The sequence below is a fragment of the Thrips palmi genome, unplaced genomic scaffold (genome assembly GCF_012932325.1).
Source record: "Thrips palmi isolate BJ-2018 unplaced genomic scaffold, TpBJ-2018v1 HiC_scaffold_18, whole genome shotgun sequence".
NCBI classification, from domain to species: Eukaryota; Metazoa; Arthropoda; class Insecta; order Thysanoptera; family Thripidae; genus Thrips; species Thrips palmi.
In genome coordinates, this window is record NW_023144627.1 from 12,668,571 (window position 1) to 12,692,205 (window position 23,635).

At 45.5% G+C, this 23,635-nt stretch overlaps 5 protein-coding genes across 8 annotated transcripts; 3 read left to right on the forward strand and 2 right to left on the reverse strand.

Moving 5' to 3' along the window:
* Window positions 1–41: 41 nt before the first annotated feature.
* Window positions 42–5,428, reverse strand: LOC117645401 (E3 ubiquitin-protein ligase ariadne-1). Of its 2 annotated transcripts, XM_034385583.1 has the most exons (11): window positions 5,286–5,428; window positions 4,957–5,216; window positions 4,307–4,459; window positions 4,137–4,205; window positions 3,836–4,051; window positions 3,537–3,758; window positions 3,334–3,464; window positions 3,046–3,250; window positions 2,824–2,937; window positions 2,630–2,742; window positions 42–2,533 (listed from the first exon to the last, which is right to left on the reverse strand). In XM_034385583.1, exons 2-11 carry the CDS (start codon window positions 5,164–5,166, stop codon window positions 2,452–2,454), a joined length of 1,515 nt encoding a protein of 504 aa, XP_034241474.1. In that variant the 5' UTR covers window positions 5,167–5,216; window positions 5,286–5,428; the 3' UTR covers window positions 42–2,451. The 2 variants fall into 2 exon arrangements, with proteins under 2 accessions (XP_034241474.1, XP_034241473.1); XM_034385582.1 differs by having other exon boundaries at window positions 4,957–5,318.
* A 155-nt stretch (window positions 5,429–5,583) lies between these two features.
* Window positions 5,584–10,018, forward strand: LOC117645402 (serine/threonine-protein kinase ULK3-like). 2 transcript variants are annotated; one of them, XM_034385586.1, is made up of 9 exons: window positions 5,584–6,069; window positions 6,151–6,302; window positions 6,778–6,986; window positions 7,063–7,289; window positions 7,388–7,649; window positions 7,730–7,864; window positions 7,951–8,135; window positions 8,214–8,310; window positions 9,678–10,018. In XM_034385586.1, the coding sequence occupies exons 1-9, from the start codon at window positions 5,983–5,985 to the stop codon at window positions 9,695–9,697; spliced, it is 1,374 nt and encodes a 457-aa protein (XP_034241477.1). In that variant the 5' UTR covers window positions 5,584–5,982; the 3' UTR covers window positions 9,698–10,018. The 2 variants fall into 2 exon arrangements, with proteins under 2 accessions (XP_034241477.1, XP_034241475.1); XM_034385584.1 differs by lacking the exon at window positions 9,678–10,018 and having other exon boundaries at window positions 8,214–9,108.
* Window positions 10,019–11,321: 1,303 nt separating this feature from the next.
* LOC117645103 lies at window positions 11,322–16,568 on the forward strand. Of its 2 annotated transcripts, none has more exons than XM_034385020.1 (8): window positions 11,322–12,234; window positions 13,115–13,491; window positions 13,567–14,373; window positions 15,398–15,489; window positions 15,566–15,731; window positions 15,841–15,972; window positions 16,051–16,232; window positions 16,317–16,568. In XM_034385020.1, the coding sequence occupies exons 1-8, from the start codon at window positions 12,174–12,176 to the stop codon at window positions 16,489–16,491; spliced, it is 1,992 nt and encodes a 663-aa protein (XP_034240911.1). In that variant the 5' UTR covers window positions 11,322–12,173; the 3' UTR covers window positions 16,492–16,568. The 2 variants fall into 2 exon arrangements, with proteins under 2 accessions (XP_034240911.1, XP_034240912.1); XM_034385021.1 differs by lacking the exon at window positions 11,322–12,234 and adding an exon at window positions 12,283–12,419.
* A 205-nt stretch (window positions 16,569–16,773) lies between these two features.
* LOC117644717 (GPI-anchored CFEM domain protein A-like) lies at window positions 16,774–17,650 on the forward strand. Its single transcript, XM_034384331.1, has 2 exons — window positions 16,774–17,245; window positions 17,562–17,650. Exons 1-2 carry the CDS (start codon window positions 16,774–16,776, stop codon window positions 17,648–17,650), a joined length of 561 nt encoding a protein of 186 aa, XP_034240222.1.
* A 2,077-nt stretch (window positions 17,651–19,727) lies between these two features.
* LOC117644718 (GILT-like protein 1) lies at window positions 19,728–23,625 on the reverse strand. Its single transcript, XM_034384332.1, has 6 exons — window positions 23,596–23,625; window positions 22,585–22,869; window positions 20,646–20,795; window positions 20,381–20,566; window positions 20,138–20,287; window positions 19,728–20,057 (listed from the first exon to the last, which is right to left on the reverse strand). Exons 1-6 carry the CDS (start codon window positions 23,623–23,625, stop codon window positions 19,881–19,883), a joined length of 978 nt encoding a protein of 325 aa, XP_034240223.1. The 3' UTR covers window positions 19,728–19,880.
* Window positions 23,626–23,635: the final 10 nt, after the last annotated feature.

The window sequence follows — 23,635 nt, forward strand, 5'->3', positions numbered from 1 at the left end:
TCAGTAAGAAAAAGGAATTTAAAAAGACAGGACTCCATACATTCACTCAAATCTCATATATTTCCTTAAATAGAAAATATGTACACATACTCTGCTTTACACATATTTAATTAAAACAGCTAATCAGTTGATAAGTTGGTAATTGGATGAACAGTTTGCCTCTTCACCATACATTGTTTGAGAGCAGAAGGCAAGATAGTCACAACAAATTATTGCCACAGGACAGGGTCAAATTTCATTACAGGCAAGCAAAGTAAAACAAACTAGTAAATCTTTAAAAACTGGCCCATTGTGTGCATAAACCTATGGTAACCACAACTTTTTAAGACAAGCTAGAGACAGAAGAAATGTTAAGAATATGCATACTTGGAATCTGGGGTTCTCACTTGGAAGCTGTCCTACCACTCATAAATCCAACTCTTTTTCTACATAATGCCAAATCTTTAAAACAGAATTGAAATAAAATATTTGTAAGTGTTGCCTGCTATTCATTGCAGCTCAAGCTTTTGCAAGAGTGTCTAAAAGTAATACCCAACAAGGTGCAGGTGTTATATACACAACCAAAAGCACAGGCAGTTTTAAACAGCACTAAAGGCCAGTAAATCAAACACCGATCGACATAACCAACATAGATTGCACCGGGATAGTTAAACGCCCGTTTTGGCCACCACTGTGATGTCATGGCGGCAACTACACCAGAGGACAAAGACATTTACAACAGATGTAAATAAAGAAACATAGGGAAGCATCCGACAAGTTGATTCCTTGGCCAAAATGTAAGCCACTTAAAAATAACATGAAGTTGCTAAGTGTTGGTCCCAGCTATCACGGGCTTCAAGTACATGCAGAAGTACTAAAAACTCATACTCAATATGCAAGGTAACAAATAGCTTCATCTCAAACAATGGTGAACATGAAATAAAAACTGAACGACTAGGTTATTTTTTTTACAATTTTTTTTTCTAAAATAATGAAAGCAGGTCATGGTTGATGAAGGCACCATGTGGCCAATGAAATCAACCATAAGAAGCATTGCTGTGCCCACCACAAAAATTGCATACAATTAGGTTCTCAATGTAATGCCAAAACAAAACAGAAAGCTGCTTGCGAATGTACTATGAGAATCAATAAAAGTATTAGTGTTAACATTTTAACAAAATTAAAAGCAATTACTTGAACTTAATTTCACTTTGCTATACATGAAATGTTCAAAAGTCAGTGCACACAGCATAAATGGGTGGGAATGACTAGTGGTCTCACTGCAATGCAATCCTTCACTCTAGTCTACAGCTATTCCTTCATTCCTGTCATTAATCCAACAATACCAATACTGATAACTAGTTTACACAAATCACAGTATACGTTTTCCCGCTCAGCGAGAAGTATTATAGGAAATCACCTATTCAAATTTTGCGCAAAATTAAGAAGCAAATAACCAGAACATGTCAATGCCATCTTAACAGACCTTAATAATATATAAAAGTAATAAACAACAGACTTAAAAGAGTCACTTCCAATTAAACAAATAACAACAACCCAATCCCCCATTGCAGAACATTTGTTACATATAAGATGAAGAACAAATCAGATGACAGGAAGACTTCAAAGTTGGCTTTTCTGCTTTATTGCTTTCTAACGTGCACTCTGCCTTCATTGCATAGGATAAAAACAAAACGCATTTTAAATGGGGGAGGTGGGAAAAGAGCAAGATAGTGAGAAATGTTTAAGTAAATGACTAAACAGGTGGGGATGGCTTGGTAGGCTGTTGTTTTTATTTTGCAAATTATGTTTCCTTGAGAAAGAAACATTGAAAACATAACCATCTTCAGCAGTGGGACAGAGGCAAACGAACACATTGTTATGGAACCTGTTTAAATTATAGCCATCCCTTAAACCTAAATTGAATGTGAATATACTCTTTGCATTTGTTCCTTATCATTGCATTTGTGTCTGGTAAATAATTAACAATTTTTGTTACAGTGAAACCTTGCTAATACGAATAATCTGGGGGTTTGCGTTTCTAACTTCATTCGCAGGTGTTCATTAAACCGTATTTTGATAAAATGTACTTAGATAAGAGGCAGGTAGGGGCATCATATCTGTTCTCTATTGTTATTTTTTCCTAAAGGGCTAATCACCTTACGGATTGCCTCACTTCCTGCGGAAGCTACATAATACACACGCATTTACTATAATGAAGTTCACATTATCAAGGTTTCACCATATGAAGTAAATAGCTGATTTATGATCAACAAATCAGAAGAAAATTACGTTCAGAACAAGATAAAATCTGAAAAAATATATATACATACATATTTCACAACATATGTAGGTATCTTTAACACCTTCAGATGATTTGAACTTGAATATCTGCAGGAGAAGATTGTGTTACACTGCACCACTAACTACGCTTTAAATGGGTCACTTTTACGATCAATTTGGCTTCTCTTGCTACTCAAAGTACTCCCACCATTCACGTTCGTAGCCCTCATGGACGTGCTCCAGTAGCACCTTTCGTCTACTATCACAGTACCTGTTGAAAGTTGAAAAAAAAAAAAACACAAGAAACAATTAGACTTAAATTTGTACTTTTACAAAATAATACCAACATTAAAAAGTGAGATCATACCTATACTTATCTTGCACTTTCTGCTTAATATCAGCTAAATTTCCTGAGGTGATTTCCCTCTCCAGATACTCAGACAATGTCTCTGTGGCACTCTCTAAATCTTTTTGGTTGTCCTGAAGCAAAATGAAAAACGATAACAATAATAGGTTGACCCTAAACAAAGCACGCATTTTAATTGGAGTGCCTCAAAGTACCTCAAAGAGAATTGATTGATTGCTTCTGCGAAGATAATAAGCAAACACATAGGTGTACATAAGTGTTTGCCTACACTGGCACAGGATATCAACAGCTTTCCGCAAAAACTGGACCTAGATCAAAACAAAGGGTAAACTTAGCGGTAAGTAATGCCTAATGCAATGCAACATTTGAAGATAGAAAGAGATCTTAACAAACAAAATCAACATTGGACAATTTACCTCAATCCACGACATGTTATGTTGCTGCATTTCTTCCATTTTTTCCTTCACTGACGCATACAGCTTATTTTCAAACTTCAGGGACTGCATGTGATTCATGTACCGATTGCAGTAAAACAAATAACGTTGCAGAGCAGCTCTGGATCTCTCATGAGCATCTCTGGCCACCTTGGCTTCTTCTTCATCATACCGATTGCAATTGTACCTGCAGAAAAGAAAAAGTTAGATAAGGAACTTCATGCAAATATTTGATTAAAAATTGTGATAAGAAAAAAAACACTGGCATACCATGAAGATCCATGAGGCTCCCAGGGTCCTAAACACACCCAACAAAACTCTGCTTTGCAATTTTGATTTTTACAAACCATATGATTACAACCACCATCTTTTTCTATTGTAACATTACACTTAGGACATTCCTGCAAGAGCAAAACAGTTTGTTATAAAAAAATACCAAGTTGATAACAACCAAAATAAAGATCAAAAGTCACCTTTGTGTTGGCAGCAATCCAATTAGATGTTTCAGAATCATCATCACACTTTTTAATCCACTTTCTAAGAATTTCACATTTTACGGGGTCATGCCAATTCTCACCACAAGAAAAGCAGAACACATGTGCACATTTACACTTGACTGGCCTACATTCCTTGTACTGTACTTTAATAACATTATTGCAGTCTGGGGATGGACACCACCTCAAAAGCCGATTGCACTACAATAAAAACAAGAAATCAATAAAAAATTTATAAAAAGCTACTAGACTGAGCATAAAATTAAAGAAATGTGTACCTCAACAAAACTGTTGGTAATGAGATGTTGGTATTTGAGTCGAACTTTAGAGTCCTTCACAAGCCTCATCACAGTAGCATCATCAACCAAGATATCACAGCCATGTGCAGCACACGCGATTGTTTGTCCCACACCTTCTTCCATTATTTTGGTTGTAAGATATCCACCCCAACATTGAGTACAAAAGCGATGGCCACATTCTAAGCCAGTCATCAGCTAAAGAAGGAAAAAACCATGAAGATTATAGAGTACAGAATCATCAGAAAATACTGCATATTTATAAAACCATCTCTCAACTTACACTTGATGGTAGTACCATGAAGCAAATTTCACATTCCTCTGTACCAGATGGGGAAGATTTTTTGGGGGGCTGAAAGATTAAAGTACATGTTGAACGGGTCAGAGTCCTAACAAAATAAATGCGGCACAAAAGCTCACACAAAAACTGGAAAATCAAAATTGATTGAGTACCTTGGGCCTTATGACAGCTCCTTTTTTGAACGGATTAATAACTCTTGCTTCATTGAACAGCTGATCTTGATCCGTGTCATAGAAACGTTCCATGAGCTTCTCTTTGTCCCACTTAAAATGATTTAAAAGAATTCTAGTAGTTGTTGCTGGAATCTGAAATAAGACACATGTTACTGAAGATAACAACTATTATACCAATAACAACCACAAGAAAACAATTACAGATGGTAAACAAAACCATAAACAACATAAGAAACGAAATCAAGAGTCCTTAGGGAGTTGAATAATTTTAAGGCATAGCATTCAAAGGCAGAAGATAGTTCCTACAAGTTTTAAAAAAATGTTCAAGAGAATAATAAAAAAGAGGACTGACAAAATGACAAGAGTTACTTAATTATGATATCAAACTGCATGATTCATGACATTCCAGAGCACTTAGATCTTTTAGTCAGTCCAGTTAAATGTCCTTTGGAGGAAAGAGACTACCCCTCAAACAAGCTGACGCCAGTCACTCACAAATTGTCTTCGGTCTTTCATAATTCTGCGAAAGCAAGGTCATAGCTTTGACACTGATCAAGAGTTCTGAGGTTAAGAAACGGGTTCAGGTCTTTGTTGTTGATGACTTTCATCCACATTATTAATATCCTTACCTCTACAACCGTGTTAACTTCTTTAATACAATCTATCATATGTTGGACGATTTCTTCGGTGGTTAAAACTTCGAAAGGGTATTCATCAACATCAGGGGGCCTTTCTTTGGTGGTATTGCTGTCCACTTCCATTGCAAAATCAACATCATCCCCACTGGATTCATTTCCCGAATCTCCGTCGTCGAAAGGGGTTTCATCTTCTGAGTCCATACTGTCGACGCTTAGAGAATTGAACCCTCCCTTACACCACTCACTAAACGCTAGAAAACGAATAAACAAATATAAGGGGCAGTTGATACACAAATCCTTTCGTTTGAGCAACACAGCACCTGTGTTTCTATCACTGTTTTAACTCATGACGTCACAACCTCCACAGCGCCAGGCAAGGGCCGCCAAGCGCAAGCACCAAAGTACTCAAAACAGGCCGAAACTTTTGACAGTAAAACTAGTATATGAATCGTGTTTGTTGCAAGCTGTGTTATAGGTTGAAGGCCGAGCTCTCTGTAAAATATCAAAACAGCAAGAGCTGTTTCGGCTAAGAACTGCGAACTGGGACACACTACGTGTACTTCATTTTGTGAAGTTGGCAAACTTACAAAAATTAAAAGGAGAGGAAAAATCAAAATTGAAACTGTAGAAGGTTCACAAAATTTTGTTCGTGGGATCAAAAACAGTCTCCAAAATTCGACACTGTCAAAAGTCTTGGCCTCCGTAAAACTCCATGTCAGTGGCAATGCTCTTTTTATTCAATTAGGGGATATTTTTGGAAGAGGAGGAGGGGGAGAGATCCCTAGAGAGAGTGAGTGAGCTGAGTGTGTGTGCGAGAGAGAGGAACGTAGCTTTGTTCCTTCACTAGAGGAAAAGCACCACTTGCTACTTGACTTAACAGTTATGTCCGAAACAACGAAAAGAATGGGCGAATTTCTTGTCCTACGCTTCCTGGACATTTAGCTAGCATGCATATTTCAAACTGTTAGTTTTACTTTATTTCATTTCATTTCGAAAAGACAGTTTCAAGGGACAAACATGACGACCCCCTATGTTGAAGGTTATGTTATTGTTGAGAAGATAGGGGCAGGAAGCTACTCCAATGTTTATAAAGCATTCAAAAAGGTGAATTTACTCTCTGACTGGTGTAATATGTACTTTGTTTTAAGCTAAATCCCTTTAATTTGAATCAATGTTCTTTCCCAGGATGGTTGTCGAGAAGCAGTTGCAATTAAAGTTGTGGAAAAAAGAAGACTCTCCAAATCTGCTGAGGATAATATTGTCACAGAAATATCTCTACTCAAAAAGCTAAAGCATCCGCACATTGTCAACATGAAAGACTTTCTCTACGACGGAAGGTGAAGATCTTGTCGTTCTTTTGATATATTTCTTAACCCTAGGTTATCAGTTGTTGTACGAACCTAAAGTTGTCCTTGCCATTGCTTCAATTCAATCCATTCCCCTTGGTCAGTCAATGAAAGTGCTACATTGCAATTGTAGGTACATAAGTGCACTCTTTACTATGTGCATGAGCGGCGGTATCCTTTTATATAGCAATGTTTTCTTCTGTTCAATTTAATCCAATGAAAGCACAACATTTTCCCTCTACTATCTGTTTTAGAGGGTGAGAATTTGGGAAGGGTGGTTAGAAATAACTACTTGTTCTGGTACCAAGGCAACAGTAAACAAGTAGCTTTGCAACAATCAAAGAGTTTTCTCTCTGCAACGTTGTCATTGGAAGAACTGTCCTTTTACCATGGTTTGCCAATTGGTTGACAAGATTGATTATTTTACATGAATGTTGCTCAATTTTATCTATTTCTGTCCTCCCAGATGCATTTACATCATAATGGAATGGTGTGGTGGTGGCGACCTGTCTGGTTTCATCAAGAAGAAAAGGTGCCTCCCTGAACCTGTGTGCAGAAGGTTTTTGCAGCAGTTGTCTGCAGCCTTAAAATATCTGCGATCACACAACGTTTGCCATATGGATTTGAAACCTTCTAATCTGCTTCTTGCACAGCAACAAATCCTAAAAATTGGAGGTTTGTGTGAGAGTAAAGCCATTTTATTATTGTGTATATGTAACCCTAGCTGAATGTTTGTTTCTGCTTTGTCTAGATTTTGGCTTCGCTCAGTATTTATCTGATGAAGACAAGCACAATTCAATACGTGGTTCACCCCTCTATATGGCCCCAGAAATGTTGCTGGCTAGGAAATATGATGCTAGAGCTGATCTGTGGTCTGTTGGCATAATAATGTACGAATGTTTGTTTGGGAAAGCACCTTATTCCTCCAGCTCATTTTCAGAATTAGCTGACAAAATTCGAAGTAAAGCACCTGTTGAGGTAGGACACTAACTTGTTTCTCTCTTGTCTGCTAAGAACATCACATTTTTTTGGTTGTGATTATGCTTTTGGCTTTTGACCTCTTGGTTATATTGCAGATCCCCAAATGTGCATCAGTCTCATCACAATGTCGGGACTTATTGTCAAGGTTATTGAAACATGATCCAGAGCAGAGAATAGATTATGAGTCATTTTTCAAGCATGATTACTTGGACCTGGAGCATTTCCCCTGTGAAGAATCATTACTTAAAGCTGTTGATCTTGTCTCTAAAGCTGTAAAACTTGATGCAGAGCATAAGGAAAGAGAGGCCTTTAATCTATACTGTGAATCCTTGTTATATTTTGTACCTCTTCTCAGTGGTAAGTAGTAGCTTGATTAATCATTATTTTTGGAGTGTTCAAAAATGCTGCATGTATCTGGATTTTCGTTTTGTCCTCAGCTGAAAACGATCCCACCAAAAAGGCAGCATATCGAGTGAAAGTTGATGAATACATTAGAAGAGCAGAAGAATTGAAAGATCCTGCTGCGGCTGCTTCACGCTCAGCCAACGACTCATCAGCTTTTAGTCAGCTATGTTGGTATTTTATTAAATTATCTAGTGCATCTTGGGTGACATGTATCATAATGAGTTCTCTATCATGTGCATTTCTCTGTTGCCAGTAAAATTGTGTACCACTTCTGAGAAATTGTGCTCAGCTTTGGAAATTGGTCATACGGGAGAGATGTACATGACTGAAGGGCAGTACAGCCTTGCCCTGGGGAAGTTTGAATCATGTTTAGCAACTCTCATGCCCCTCCTAGCTTTAGAACCAAGAGGCCCACGTCGTGACTTGCTCCATAAGCAGGTAACAATTTTTGGCATAAATTTAGTTGTTGTCTTGTTTGTTAATATGTGCTGACAACATGAAATTTGTGTAAAATAGGTTCAACAATGGCTTTGCTTGGCTGAGAGCTCCAAATCATTGGCTGCCCTACCCGCCATCAAGGAGAGGAGCAATGCAACTGCTGCATCGCTGAAAGGTAAAAAGCTTATTCGCTCCCGCTGACAGATTTTTGTCAATTTTGTTTGAACGTTGTGAAAAGACTGTAGGATGTGCCGTCAGTAGGTTCAGAAGTAACTTTTCAGAGGGTTTACTTAAATCTGTAACTTGTCAACAATCGTCAAAAATTGCGTGGTTATTATAATTTTTGTTGTTGTTGTTGAAGTGATAGTTCAATAGAGCTGTGAATACCTGAATTTAATGCTCTGTGATAAAATTACTTTTGTAAGAGAAAGAAATGAAGAATTAATTGAATACTTAATAATAATATAAGCACTTGGATGCTACATCTTTCTCCATTTAAAAGGAAAAAGGCTCTGTGATGTTTACTCAGCAAAACTTACATTAATAACTAGTGTTTTTAAATTAAAATCTCTTAGTTGATTGGAAATGTCACCTGAAGCTATTAGCTTTCCTTATGTCTTGTTCTACTTACGTCCTTTTGGATTGCCTCAGTTGCTCAATTTTACTTCTTGGACTGCTTAGGTGCTTGACTGATGCAGATAGACTGCAATATAGCACTTATTTTTAGTACACTTAAGACTGTCAAAGATTCTTTGTATGGGGTATAAAACTTTGTTATTCGTTCCTGTGCACTCCATTATCACCCTAAGCATATCCTTCTACTTTATGTGAATGTCACCTCCTGTTGGCTTGATCTGTGCTTCTGTGTGTTGTATTTTCGTCATTCCCTTCGAGCATTATTTTACCACCATGTGCCTTGGCTTTGTTTATGTTAGCTCAATGCGATTTTCAATAAATGATACTTTTCTACGAATCCTGTATCGAAATCAATGATCGAAATTGCACATCTCCCGCACCGAAGAGGGCTTTCATTCGATTATCTTGCCCGCCACGCACGCGGCTTGCTTTCACCGGCGGCTTGGTTTACCGAGGTTTGTCTGCCCATAGGCATGACTTTTAGACCTCCAGCCCTGGGTGCTGTGCACAGCGCGGCTGTGCGCGAGCGCGACGCTCACCTCGGGGCGGCGGGGCGGTTAAACGGGGAGGCAGGGGCGGTGACGCCTGCCCGCCGGACACGCGTGCGGGGCGGGCTGCCGACGCGCCGCTTCGCAGGCGCTCCTTGTGTCGAGTGGAGAGCGTCAAGCGGCGTCAGCACAGCGACCTGCGCCGTGCCGGCGTGCCGCCGTGCGCGGGCGGGTGTTGGAGGTGTCGGCTTTGGCCATGGTTCAGGGACACGCCTGCGCTAGGACTGCGTGCGTTTTGTTGCGGGAAGGCTCTCACCGGCGAAATGCGTGACTACAACCACACCGCGAGATGCTCGCGATCAGAGAGGGAGAGAAACGAGGCCTCCTTTGTCTGACTGTTGCCGTTGTCGTGTTGCAGACATGTGCCTGGTGCAGTAGCCAGCCTCGCCAGCCGCGAGGTGAAGCTGCCAGGGGAGCTCCAGGCCTTGCTCCAGGCAGGTCGAGTCAGCTTCCACCTTTCGTCAAGAAATGTCTATTTTTTGCCATTCCCTATTTGTGGCTGTGATATTTATTAGTGTAAGCACGCGCGCACTTTTCTGTACCATGCTGAGAATTTAGAGAAAAACCTTTGTCTCACTTAACAGCAAGAAAGCGTCGTTTCTTTTGCACAAATTTTGCAACGTTTCTGGCGCTTCGAGTGTACTTGCGCTAGATGGCGCAGCTCAAAGAAAAATATACGGACGCGTGTTTCCATTGTTTTTTGTTTGTTTTTTTTGAAGAACTCTCTATTTCGTTTTACTTGATGTACTGTCCTTCTTTCGGACGTGCAGAGGAGATCTCAAGATTCATCTCCGTAAGAGAATTTGTCCGGTAAATCGAAAAGCGAAACGACAGCGGACCGAGCGCTCTGCCGCTCAGCCGCGTCCCCTGTTTATGGCAGGGTACACTGTACTGGTACACAGGGTACACTCCTACACTGTGGAAAACGGCGCGGGCCCTGAGAGCCGCTGCGCTGTCCCATTTGCCCCCCGCAACCCCCCCCCCCCCCTTTCCTCCGACTCTCCGGGCTGCCGCGGCGTGGCGGGTCGTAGCGGCGCCGACCCGCGCCGACCGCGGTAAAAGTTTTTACCCCCCACCACGCCGCGGTGCTGCGCCGCTACGCGCTGCCGCCCGAAGCCCGAAGGTTGAGTTCCCCGGCGGCCCGGCGCGAGGCTAGCTGGGCGTAGTAGGCCACACTACGCCACGCCACGGCCGCACTACACTACGCGTCGCCACGGCTAGGTAACGTTAGGCCTGTCCGCCAAAGACAGAGGCGGGGGGGGGGGGGTAAATAATTCAATGACCAACTTCGCAACATCACCCACACTCGCATACCGCTTTCGAAGAGCGATGCAAAAATCGTCAGTACAGGAGTTAGATATTTTTAACATTTGATTTCCGGCGTAAGTTTTTTTTTTTGCTCCGTTAGCATCATTCCAAGAACAGACGCGACGAGAGAAGCAAACCCATTATGGCTAGTGCGGGGCGAGGGGGGCAGGGGGAGGGGTTTCCCATCCCAACTGACCCCAACTGGATCAAACCGGTTTCGGTGGGTTGTAGGTTTTCCTGTGCGGCGTTGCGTCGCTCGGAGCTCGGGTCGGGTCGTTCGGGTCTGTCCGGAGCTCTTCGGCTCACCCTCCGTCTGCCGCCTGTCAGCGGGCGCTCACTCTCTCCTGCCCGCAGGCGGCGCTCCCGGGCGCTCCCCTCGCTCCCAGGGACCGCGCTCACACGCCTCGCGCTCCCCGCATCCCCCCCCCCTCCTCTCGCTCCGCCGACACACTCGGCTTTCCTCGAGCTTTCCCGCTTGCGTGGAACCCCCCCCCCCCACCACCACGGACACCCCCTTCCACGAACCGAGACGGACGCTTCCCCCACTCCCATGCCTCCTACCCCCACCACTCGTCGGAAAGTCGTTCCAGTGATGCGTGACGGCGCAAATGACTCATTTCCCAACAAATGCGCCAAAAGTGGGTGTCCCGGGCGGCAGGGTAGCGGGAAGGGCAGCACGAGGGGGAATGCCAGACACGCCTTGGGCAGTGCCGACAACGTTCCAACGCCACTGGCGTGCCCCGTGGGAATAGAGGTCACAAGGTCATTGCCCCATTTGACCTCGAGATCCGTGACAGTAAAGCTCTGTGCAGGCCCCAAAGGGATATCCATGTTGCTGATAGGCGATGTTAGTGGGTGTGGCTCCCCAAGCCCAAACGGCATATTTGAATATTTGTGGGGAATTCCAGCAATTGGTGACAAGTGGAGCGGAATTTAAGTGAGGTTATTGTTCACTTTTTCCGGTAAAAATAAAATTCATGATCGAACGTGAAAATTTGTGGAGAGAGCTAGAATGGATGGGATTTTGATGTTGATGTTGATGGCATGCTCTAACATCCGACGCCCACGTTGAAACGGTCGAGAGACCTTGGAATTTATAACCTAGCCTCCAACAGGGCGTGAGCCTTACATTCGGCTGACGTCATCCAACATGGCGGACACCCTTTGTTGCAACCACACGGCGCGCTGTGATTGGTGGATATGCTCTAGCCTCGCGCTGACTCCTTACTTTGGGTAAAATTGGTTTTAGGCGGTGGTAAAAATGCCATGCCAAAACGAGTGGCCTGGGTAAGAGGCTAGAATGGGATTTTCCATCACAAGTGAGTTAGCTGACGAGGAGTACAGCTAAACTGAAAATGTGACTTCTTGTACAGCCTAAGGTGTATTGAAGCCTAAGAAACTGAAACGAGTGTTAACGAAAAGTGCGCCCAAGTTGTCTGTAAGCTTGGTTATTTTTGTAAACAAAATGTTTCTTTTCGTTTGGATCACATTTACCGTCAATACCAGAAGTCGGTAAAGCTACATGCCCTGAAAGAAGAAAAGTACAATGGCGCTCCCGACGGTAGCCGCTGTATCATCGGCTACCAATAATGTTTCGTCTTTATCAGGTACTGGTTATTTGCACACAGACATTTTATCAAGAGATACCTTACCAAACAGAACCCCAACTTTGGCTCGGCCTGTGCGGCGCTAACGTCTTGTGTATATCACCTAACCTCCCATGAACACACCACTGAGCAGAAGATACATTTTTTGCGGGAACATAGTTTTAGAGAAAATACGATTTAAATGAGTACGAAATATTTTCTTTCTTGTTGCATCTCAGGTCTCTATGACCATACCAATCCAATTAATACGGTTTTTGTTTCTTAAGGTCATTCTTGTTTGTTGACAAACTGTCGAGGTGGTATCCAGAGGTTCTGTTTTAAATCATATATTTTGTTTGTTTCTCCTTTACCTCTCGTTATTAAAAACGTTCGTTATTTTAATTGCAAACAAAAATTTCTGTATTATAGTTGGATTTTTTAAAAGTTTGCCTTCTTTCAGTGAGGTTATGTATATACTTTTTCAACATGATTGATTATTTTGTAGAGTCCTACTCATGTTTTCTCATTGCCTTTCTTGAGCAAACACTCTGCTTTGGGTTTTCATTGATTTTGCCTGAAACAGTTAATAAGCAATGAAGTGTCCGTCCTATTAAAATATTTTTAGGTCAACCTCTTTTTTTTTTTTTTGTTAAAGAGAATCAAGTCATGTCGTGTTCAGAGAGCAGTGGGTAGTATTTGATGCGTATTAGCGGTTTAAATTCATACTCTTGTTTGGTCAGCACATTGCCAAAGCAAAGTGAAGCTAATTTCTAGCTGCTCATTCTGGATGTATCTTGCTAGGAGCAGTCTCCCTGTATTTGAAGCTGTGTGTGTCTCACATTTAGGCACGTGCCAATTATGAGGTCTCTAATATTGATTACAAATTTTGCTGTGCTTACAGAATATAAAGTCAAACATGAACGACGAGATGATGAAGATGAAATTGAGGCATTGGCGGCAAAGATGGTGGAGGCCAACAAGGCGAAAATGCCAGGTGCCGTCCGCCCTGGCACTAATGGCACAGCTGGTCAAGTACAGAGTGCACCACAGATGGTTAATGCAAATCAACCTGCAATTCTTAACTTTCTGACAAGATCTGGTGCACCTGTTCAAAAACCGCAACAACCTCCAACTTCCAATCCTTCCCAGCATCCATCCGAAAAACCACCATGTGATGCTGATAGTGTCAAAATGCATTTTGGTTGGGTGACTCTTGGGAAAATTCATATCCCTTATATATTGCGTTATGGCTCTGAAAAGTATTGTGCTGTTCGTATGGTATGTACCAGCTTTTTCAAATCACTGTTTCAGAGTCCTCTGGACTATAAGTAACCTTTCTTTTTTTGTTTACAGGTGGAAATGAAACTACTTAGTAAATACTTAACATATCTTCATGCAGACATTTATAGCTGTACATGTATTCGTAGCTATTACATCACAGATGCTGAGGCAAGACTTCTTAATGATATCAATGTTAGACATTGTGACTATCAGTTTGGTCGTGAACCATTTACAACAAAGGACTTAGTAGTGCGGCTTCAAGATGCTGACGAGTTTTATACATTTCTTGATGTGTGTTATAATAAATTGGTGCCGCAGCACAATTCTCTCTCAAATAAGTGCGGTTTTATTAGAATAGATGGTGAATCAGTTGTGCCTTACATTCTGAGAAATGGCACCAAGTATGTTCCTGTATTTTACTTTGAAGGTGAAATATCTAGCCTCTTCCAAAAATCAGAAACTTTAGAAGGCTGGGACTTAGCATATTTGAAATTTTGTTGTAAAGTGCAAGGCATTAGAGCAGAACTCTTTGAAAAGGACAATTGTTCAGTGATAAGCTTAGAAGATATTAAAGGCTACTTCCCAGGTGAAACAAACTTTGAAGATTATTGGCCCAGTAAAGTAGTGGATAGGCAACTTTTAGTGTCAACTGCAAAAAGTGATTCAAGTGCAACATGGACCATCACCCCAAGTGTGAGTGTACCTACTCAATCTCCCGCCATGAACAAAGTGCCAGCAGGAGTGAATTCTGTTCCTCGACAACCTGCTCACTCTGCGTCATACATGACTCAGACCATTACCAATGGCTGGAGTGGTCTTGTCGGGGGTCAGCCAACATACCATTCTTCCTCCTCTAACCGGATGTCCATCATGCACAATGTGAGTTAATTTCTTGCCTTTTACTTTTGCCTTTACCCTTGCTATTGAATTTGTGTATTGAAAGAATTTAGTTTACCATTTTTTGGGGGTATGGGAAAAATGTATTTTTTAAATGTTGGTGAGGGAAAAATGTATGAATGTTGGTGAGTGAAAAGTGTATGACCAGTTCCATAAAAATGTTGTTTTTTTGTTCAGAAGTAACAAAGGCATTGTTCAAAATGGGATCAAATTTTTGGATTGGTGAATCTGTTGACGATTTTGGGTTTTCAATTAAATAGGGGTACTATTTCAATTAAAGTTTTTCATCTAGTATGTTTCAGTTCAAATAAATAATTATGTAAGTTGATTCTGGCAGCTGATCCAGTAGTGTTAGTTTTTGCTACCTTAGCCTTCTTCCTGTAATAAATTGATCTTTGTCAATGCCTGTTAATTTTCATTTCATTGGTATGTGAGGGCCTTAACAGGAAGGGTCTTATCTTTGCTGCACAGCAGCCCCCCTCTCCCTCCCAGCATTCTTGAGACATGAGTAGTTGCTACACTTCCTGCAGTACCATGCTTACTTTTTCATTACAAGTCGCCCTTTTCCAGTTTTTTCTTCAGTTGTTTCCCCCGCTCATTTTACTTAATTGATATTTTTCGATCTTAAATTTCTCCCCCCCCCCCTCCCCCTCCCCCCTTCTGATAAAAGGCTTAGAAACGAGCACCAAAGGGCCGGGCCGGAGAATGGAGGCAAAATGGAAGAATGAAACGGGAGCTGGGGGAGGCGAGAGGGAAGGGAGGGAAGGGTGTGGCGCTGCGCTCGGGTTCGCGTTGAGGTTCGCGGAGCTGCGGTGTTGCCACACTTGCTTGTACCCGCGATCCCATTGGGTTGTTCATCCTCTGTCCCACACTCGGTCTCTAGCACTGTGATTCCGACCTTCCGACCCCTGGTGCGGGGGCGTGCGTGGCCGCGCTCCCGGTGCGCCGCTGTCTGGCGGGTGCTGTGTCGCTTTGTTGCTGTTCTGACGGTGTGCTTGTGTTGCAGGGCTCGATGCCGATGGGCATGGTGTCGCCCGGGTCCGCCGTCCAGCCCCCGCCGCCTCTAGTCAGAGTGACGGGCTCGCAGCCCACCATGGGGTGAGTGTCGACAGCGTCTGCTGGCTTGTCGCCGACTGTGCGGCCCGCGGGTTTGACAGTGTGGTGCATGTTGCAGGAGATCGAGTGCTGCGGCTGCCATGTACTCCAACGCCGGCAGCTCCGCGCTGACGCACATGATGGGCATGGGCCAGCACTCGTCGCAGATGCTGCCGCCCCAGCAGCCCCACGCGCACTACCCGACCGCCCCGGCCAACTACAAGAACCCGCCTCCCCTCGTCTCGGTGAGTGGAGCTAGCTGCCGCTGCAGGCTGCAACCCAGGCAACCAGTGGTTCCCGTGGTCGGACTCTAAACGGCAGTGTTGTGATTGACCTTCGGTTTCTCCTCCCCAGGCGCCGCAGATGAACCAGAGGCAGCAGCACCATGTCAGCAACGGAAAGACGCAGTCGCCCATGGACCACCGGATGCGGCTAATTCAAATCATAGACTTCCCCACGACGAGTAGTTCCCACACGCCGTTTAAGGTACGTCAACTTTCTGTTTGGTTAACCGGTTTTATTTAATCTTGAAGAAGTTTGACTAATTTGTTTCTCCCCCTTCAGATTCAGAAGGCGCTAGTGGAAGGAAAGATGGTTCCTTGTATGAATGCCAAACCCTACGTGTATACCGAGCTACTTATGACCTTACAAGACTTAACGGCACATTTCTTCCCACAAGTACATGTAAATAATTGTAGACAAGGGTTACAAGAAGTTCTTAGGTTAGACTTGTACAGAGGGAACAGGTGAGTGTTGTGAGAGCAAAGTTTTTTGGTGGCTGGTCGTGAAATGTTTGGACTCCAGTATAACGCGTTCCTTGTGGTCCGCAGGCAGCAGATGGCGATCCTGAAGGAGGCCGGCAAGTGCCAGTCGACGAGCGACGTGGTGCCGCTGGTGCAGGTGAAGGACGTGATGCAGTACATGCCGCAGATGAAGTACATGTTCACGCCGCGGCGCGTGTCCAGTGCCGAAGAGCCCCCCGCCAAGATGAAGCGCACCAGCTAGGACTGGCCCCCCGCGGGGCCCGCCCCGTGCGGGGCCGCGACCACCACCCCTACACCGCCCTCGCCCTACGGCGCGCACGGCGTGCTCACGCCGGGGCTGTGCCCGTCCCCAGCCACCGCGTCGTACGGCGGCTTCCCGTCGGCCTCTCCGTACGGCCGCGTGGCGTCCTCGTCGCCGGCCTCGTACGGGAGCTTGCCGTCGACGTCGCCCGCGTCGTACCGCAGCGCGGCCGGCTCGGGCGGCAGCCTGGCAGGCAGCCTGGCCGGCAGCCCCCTGGGCCCCATGGGCACCCCGCTTGGGGCGTGCTCGACGGGCCTGGGCTCCGGCCTGGGCTCCGGCTTGGGCTCCGGCCTGGGCTCTGGCCTGGGCATGGGCTCGCTGGGCGGCCTGGGCGTGCAAGGTATGCCAGGCCAGGGCATGCAGGGCATGCAGCAGGGCATGCACTGGGACTGTGTGGTTCGCGGCGCCCCATGCGGCGCGTCTTGCGGGGCCTCCTCCGCCTCTTCATCTTACGCCGGCTGGCCGTTGGCCATGCCCTCCTCGTCCTTGACGTCGTCCTTAACGTCGTCCCTGACGTCGTCCCCCGGCGGCGGCGCGGGTGGCAGTGCAAGCAGTGTAGTGGCGCACGCCCCCGCGGCCGCTTCCTGGCTGGACCCCCTTGGCTGTGATAAGACTGGCATGGACTGGTACCTGCACAAGTCCATGGTCGGGCAAGTGGACTGGGGGACGTCGCCGTCGTCGTCCTCGTCCGCGGGTTGGCCGTCGCCCTTCCTCTAGTGCCGTTGCCGTTCGTGAGTGTGCGTGACACACTGTATGCCAAACTGCGCGCGCCTATCGCGAGCAACGTGATTTCCGGTGAAGTGATCAAGCCTGAGCCTCGTTCCCTCGTACACCGTTTTTCTGTCCGTTGCAACCAGTAACTTTAATTTAATCTGAGATGAGATTTAATGAAATGGTTCGTCACGTCTATCACTAATTTTGTGCTCAAACTTTTGAATAGGCCTTGTGTATGCATACACACTGACGGTCGAATGTGTTACTGTTAATGTGTTACTGCTTGTCTTGTTCAGTATATCTTTCTATGACTGAATTAGCTAAGCTTAAACAACTCTTCATAGTATGTCATTTGCCACAGCAATCACAACAACAGTTCTCCTGAAATTTTAACACTTTTAGTTGATGTTAATCGCTTAATTCTAGGAAAGATATTATTTTTTTGTACCGTTCTTTTTTTTTCATTTTTCATTAGTTTGTTCTCTGTGATTTTTGCTTACTGTCATTTTAGAATGAACATGTTTGTTAATAAATCTTGCTTAAAGTTGCCGTGTGTATTTCTTTATTTACCATTTAAGATGCTTTATGGAAATAGATTTTCTCTCAACTCGAGAAATGTCCAGTAACATGAGATTGGTCACCTCTCCTTATGTGCTATGTTTATTTTAACATCAACTGTAACATCAATTGTACTTAAACCTTGTTAGGAGAATTTGTTGGAAGAGACCTATTTGCATTCCAGTACTACGTACCAAAGTGTCATTGTTTATTTCTGAATTGACTGCATTTTTCATAACTTTGTCCATAAAACTCCTATCATGCAACTAACTTGAATATTTGTATGTGTTTCGTCTTGAAGCATTTAGAATGACATAACTGTTAGAATAGAGCTTGTTGTGTTGTGCTGACATCATTAAGTTAGGACATCTGTCATTTTACCTTTGTGGAAAGGTATCTCAAAATTTTTATGGCTTTGTATGTCAACAGGTATTTATTAAATTATTTTTACTGGCATCCTTTTTGTTTTGTAATGAATGCTTTTGGCAAATGACATGCTGTTGTTATTAGTTGATCGAAACCAAATGGTGTTAATATGTATTTCAGTGATAGTATTGACAATTTGCACTTGTATATATCTTTTATTTATTGTTTATTTGTAACCATCAAGGGATTTGTTTGGAAATGGAACTGTACCTGCAAGTACACTCATACTCGCAAATGTATTTTTTTAAAAGTTGTATCAAAATCTGGATGAGGTGAAGCCTTTAGACTGTTCTCGAACCCTGGTAGAATAGCCTACGTTCCTTACTGTTTTATTTGTACAATTGTGAACCTCTAGATATATTGTACATAAATTAGTTAAATTAATGTACAAATGTTAAAAGTATGGTATTCCAATTAGCTTTCAATTTTTTAAAATCTTTGTTGAGATACAGTATCTGAAATTACACAAGCAACAACCATGTTCCACATCTTCCTCTTTTTTTCCCCTTCATTTTTTTTTTAACTAGTGGTTTGTTCTGTTTTTCCTTAGGGCATTTTGCTCATTTTCTGTTAAAAATTTTTAAATCTGGTAAAGTTTTTCTGCCACAGATTCTGATTTGCTGTGACGTACATGTCCACTGTGTGATTCTATAAATTACCAAGATGTCGAGTTCAATTCCATCAGGCCCAACTTTCTCTAGATTGAGCAAATCAACTCAAAATTAATGTATTTTGTTGCAATTTTTTTGTCCAATTTCCTTTGTGGCACTGTGTTCCCAGAATACCTTCTAAATTCATCTGCAATAAATATGGATATATAAAAATCTGGTCAAAGCAAATAGCCGGACAACCCATCTAGACTTTGGTGCACTATATTAACATCAAGGGCGTCTAGATGAGTTGGATATAAGACTGATACACTCGCAATCTGTACTGATGGCAATAAATGTAGCCATGCTTGCAGGATTGAATTAGATAATTAGTTCCACATGTGTCCAATTTCTTCAAAATGGGCATTGCCTGATAGTGCAAATTTGTTAGGCTAGGTTTTTACTTTCATTGAAATTTGAGGCCTGGGGTGGGTTCTCTTGACGCTTTCCTTCCCTGAAACTTTGTGTTTTTCTTAAAGATTATGTGCTAATAATTGCATTTCATTTCAGTATCAAAGTTGTGTGGTTGTGGGCCCTCTGCCTTTTCTGTCGCATGGTAAAGCACTTACTCCATGTTCTCTATTTCTTGCTCCATGGGTGCTTTCCCAAAGTGAAATTTTCAGTACTGTACATCAGCTATATTTTAAACTGAATCCGTTTTATATTGATATGTACATGATCTGTTAATAAAGAAATTATTCTTTTTTCTAACTAGTGTTTTGAGTAACATCCCTTGTCTGCAGTACAACTTCATTAAATCAAGGTCTGAGAAGTAAAGTAGAGAAAAGCAGATGTAGAAATGGAGATTTATTTGTAAAAATAAAGCTATACAGTATATCAATTTACTGGTGGGCCTAACATCGCACAAATCTTTACATTATTTACAGATCTTGACTGAATGATCCATTTTGAGAGTGTTGCCTTTGTGTTGACAAGGAGGACAGTTAAATTTATTACAGGGTATTTAAAAAAAATTTAAGTTTAGAAGTACTGACTGAAGAAAAGTGAAATGGTAGCAAAAATGACAAATAATGAAGTGCTGATGGAAGCAGCTCCGCTTGTTCCTGCACACTCCGCTGGCTTAGGATCCGAGATGTACTTGCACAGAACTCCCTTGAAGTTGGTCTGAGCTTGCTTTTGGTCATTGGCATCAAATTTCTGAAGGAGAGGGAAAATAAGAAAAGAACTGAGTAAAACAATCCTCAAAGATGATCAGCCTCAGCACAGCAGCTACTTACATTGTTGAACACAACTGTTGGTACGCTGGTTAACTTGGCCATGAACAATTGAGTCTTGTTTCCCATTGCTGCTAAAAGTTCATCTCCCTTGGTGCTATTAGCACAATCAATAATATCAGCTTTCTCTGCAATATTAATCTGGTTCGCACACTGAAATTGAAACCCAAAATTAGTTTTTTTCTTTCTTTTAAATATTAAAAAAAGGATACAATGCTAGAAAATAGGAGAACATTAAATGTTTACCTCATTAGTAGGATACACAGCACCCCTGTTGTCAAGCATGGTTTTCAACAGACAGTTGAGGTACTGGAGTCGCTCATTCTTGCTGGTCAACAAGTTCAAAGCACAGGCTTGCACTTTGTTACCATAGCATTCTCGTTCACCATGGTGACATTGGAAGGCCCAGGTACCATTTTCAAGCTTCTCTTGCTGGAACAGAAACCAAACATATTACACAAGGAACACCACTCTAAAACATAATGTTGGAATGGAGTGGTAAACTACTTACAGTTGATTTACCGTAGGGCACCAATTGCAATTCAACATTCATTGACAAATTGGCATTCTCCATAGTTGGGTACAGTTGGTTGATGTAAAATTTAATGCTGTCCGGGCACAAGGACTCGTAGTACACAGTCACGGGGACAGGATCGGCAGCCTGGAACAGAAACACACGTAAGCAATTCCAATTCACATTTATTTTTGAACAGCTGAGCCACTGGTCATTCCCCCAAAATCCTAAAATGTGGAACGGCTCACTTCGGCATGGGCTGTGCACCATGAACCGACTACACGTTAAGAAATCTATGTGAACACCGGCCTGCGATGATGCAAGGCACCGAGTCGGATCAGCTGTCACCGTCTCGCAGCGTCCCGTACCTCGGCAATACCACTCTCGGTGCCCTCGTTACACACAGGCCGTGTACCTAACCAGTGGAGTGGTCGGGAAAGGGGGAGGGGCGCTAGTGATGGAGAATGTCACGCTGCACACATCTCTGCGGGTTGGTTCCAAACTTCTTCGTCGCACTGCCCCCTTCCCTCCCCTTTTTGCCCTTGAAAAGGTTCCTTGCCCCCACATCCCGCAACGCCGTGACTCAATTTTTGAATCCCCCCCTTCCCCCGGAGTCTAGCTGACTGGATCTTGCGAGGCCTTGTCCCATTCCGGCTTCCGTTGACGAGGAAGAAGCGGCTTGGTGCACTTGCACCTGTCTGCACCTGCAGCTCCGGGGGCCTTCAACGCGGAGGGAAAGGAAAGTAGTCAACGTAGCCGCGGTGCCGCGGTGCTGTACAGGACAGTCATTCGCGCGGCAGTGCGGCAGCCAGAACTTGCAGCACTCAAGGACGGGTGCTATGGCTCGTTTTTACCCATTCCTGGAGTGGCTTGAGATTTATTCAAATACCGGTCGCAACCCCGGCCCTTCCCCATTTGTTTATCCGGCCTGCTACCTGGCAAGAGTAATCCCAAGAGTTATTGACCCCCACGTATCACAGTACAGTAGATGCTTATCCACCACCGTCATGAAGCCGCCTGCACACTGGTGCTACTTGCTCCCCCCTCCGGGGTGTTGCAAGTGTGCCCCAAAAAGCCCCCATCCAGCCAGGAACCGCAAACCGGGAAAGGGCCGGGAACCTTCGTCGCTCTGTCTCTCTTGCACGCGTGGGGCGTTCCGTTTCGGTGCGAGAGAGAGGGAGAGTGTCTGCGGGCACACGGCAGCCCGCGGCAGGGCACGGCAGGGCACGGCAGGGCGGGGCAGGGCACGGCAAGACGGCGATAAACGGCCAGGCCCTCGGTCCTTGCTGTTTAGCATACCGACGCCGACGCTCTCGCTCGGCGGCGACGGCGCGACGCTGCGACGCCCGGACCCTCTGCTTGGAGGCGGCCAGGAGGCCGCGACTACGACGCGCCGCACCGCGCCGCGGTGACGCGGTTGCCGGGTTACCTGCGCCGCTTCGCCCCTTCGCCTTTGGCCTCGAGGAGCTCCAAGGCCATGCACTGCATGCCTTGGCCGTGGGCCTTGCAACCCACCGGCGTCCCTAGCGCTGGCCCTGCCGGCCCTGCTGGCCCATGGCTTGGCCCCCCTCCAGCCACCACCTGCCCCGCCGCCTGCTCCTCCCCGGCGAAAGGTCAAACACCTCACCTCGCAGCAGGCCAATAAACAGCACCGCCATGGTCACGGCGTCGTCATGGCAGTCGTGGGGTGCAGGACCAGCATGACCACGCATCAGGCCGTCGTCCGCATCCCTCCCACGCCGAGGTGGAGGTGGGCAAGCCCGTCCCAAGTCCCACTGGCCAGGCCGACGCTCGAGCATCCCAAGGTGGCTCGCCTCTCGTCTCGCCACAGATGCGCCCATCCAGCGGCCCCGGCCCGGCCCCACACTACAAACCCCTGCCCATCCAGCGGCTCCATGCCTCGCTTCATGGTCCAACAGAGTCCCACTCGACTCACCTGCGCGAGGCTGCTGCAGGCCAGCACCGCCACGAGGCAGCCCACGAACGCCGACATGTCCAAGCTGGGCGACGATGAGTGTCCGCGATGAATCAGAATCAACACACTGGCCGACGAGCACGTCCGGCGGCGGGTACTTGCACTCTGACAGCACCCAGAACGGTCACGGTTCAACCGAACAACCGAAGGCCCAAGCCGGCGACTGGAAACAAACTGGCAGGCGGACTGACGACTGACTGCTTGGGCTTGCTGCTGCTGCTGGCTGCTGGCTTGCTGGAAGGCTTGCTGGAAGGCACGGAGCTGAGCGGCGCGGAGGGCGAGGGGGCGGCGGGGCCGAGGGCAGGGGCTGATGCTCGCTCAGCTTGAAGAAGCGGAGGGGGTACGCCGGGCGCTGGGCGCTCCGCCGCGACGCTCTCTGTCGCTCGCCAGCGGCCTTGCCTGTAGAGCGAGAGAGACGGGTGGCGTTTCCGGACGCACCCCAAGCCGACGAGGCGTCGGGCGGGAACACAGGCGGCACAGGCGGTCGGGCGGGGAGCCGCTCCGGAGCCGACTCGTTCTCGCTCTCACTCCCACTCGCAGGCACCGCGGCAGGTGCGAGAGAGATAGCGCCACACCGTCGCTGGGCGCTGGGTGGGTCTCCACTCCAGCAGCCGGCAACACAGAACACAGGTGGCAACGCCCTGGGCCCGCAGCCATCGCAGCCACGCCATGGGCATGGCGGGCATGCCGCGGGATGGGCCTGCCCGCCCGGCCGGCCGGCCACCCGATCCGATCCGTGCATGGCTCTCATGGCTCGGGCCGCGGGGCCGCCGACTGCATTTTCATGCGAATGCAACCGAATGCATATGCGGACGAGCTGCGCGGCGTGGCCAGGCAGGCCAGGCGAGGCTCCGTGGAGGCCGAGTCACTAGACCGTCACGACGGCGTGCCGCGTCCGCGGCGTCCTTGTCCCACGAACGCCCCTAGTTGAAGTCTCCGGATGCGATGAGGGAGTCTCTGCAAGAGAGTTACCTGCGCAGTGCGCGAACACGGCGTGGTCATCTCAGCTCTA

Excerpts from the sequence above, each read along its gene's own strand:
- LOC117645401 (XM_034385583.1), bottom strand. The coding sequence starts at position 5,166 with ATGGACTCAGAAGATGAAACCCCTTTCGACGACGGAGATTCGGGAAAT. Across the intron at positions 4,206-4,306 it reads GAGCTGTCATAAGGCCCAAG|CCCCCCAAAAAATCTTCCCC; the intron begins GTACTCAATCAA and ends TTAATCTTTCAG. Across the intron at positions 2,534-2,629 it reads AAAGTGCAAGATAAGTATAG|GTACTGTGATAGTAGACGAA; the intron begins GTATGATCTCAC and ends AACTTTCAACAG.
- LOC117645402 (XM_034385584.1), top strand. The coding sequence starts at position 5,983 with ATGACGACCCCCTATGTTGAAGGTTATGTTATTGTTGAGAAGATAGGG. Across the intron at positions 6,987-7,062 it reads ACAAATCCTAAAAATTGGAG|ATTTTGGCTTCGCTCAGTAT; the intron begins GTTTGTGTGAGA and ends TGCTTTGTCTAG. Across the intron at positions 7,865-7,950 it reads ATCAGCTTTTAGTCAGCTAT|TAAAATTGTGTACCACTTCT; the intron begins GTTGGTATTTTA and ends CTCTGTTGCCAG.
- LOC117645103 (XM_034385020.1), top strand. The coding sequence starts at position 12,174 with ATGGCGCTCCCGACGGTAGCCGCTGTATCATCGGCTACCAATAATGTT. Across the intron at positions 12,235-13,114 it reads TAATGTTTCGTCTTTATCAG|AATATAAAGTCAAACATGAA; the intron begins GTACTGGTTATT and ends CTGTGCTTACAG. Across the intron at positions 15,732-15,840 it reads ACCCGCCTCCCCTCGTCTCG|GCGCCGCAGATGAACCAGAG; the intron begins GTGAGTGGAGCT and ends TCTCCTCCCCAG.
- LOC117644717 (XM_034384331.1), top strand. The coding sequence starts at position 16,774 with ATGGGCACCCCGCTTGGGGCGTGCTCGACGGGCCTGGGCTCCGGCCTG. Across the intron at positions 17,246-17,561 it reads GTCGTCGTCCTCGTCCGCGG|TATATCTTTCTATGACTGAA; the intron begins GTTGGCCGTCGC and ends TGTCTTGTTCAG.
- LOC117644718 (XM_034384332.1), bottom strand. The coding sequence starts at position 23,625 with ATGACCACGCCGTGTTCGCGCACTGCGCAG. Across the intron at positions 20,567-20,645 it reads TGCCCTACGGTAAATCAACT|CAAGAGAAGCTTGAAAATGG; the intron begins GTAAGTAGTTTA and ends TTTCTGTTCCAG. Across the intron at positions 20,288-20,380 it reads CTGTGTATCCTACTAATGAG|TGTGCGAACCAGATTAATAT; the intron begins GTAAACATTTAA and ends TTTCAATTTCAG.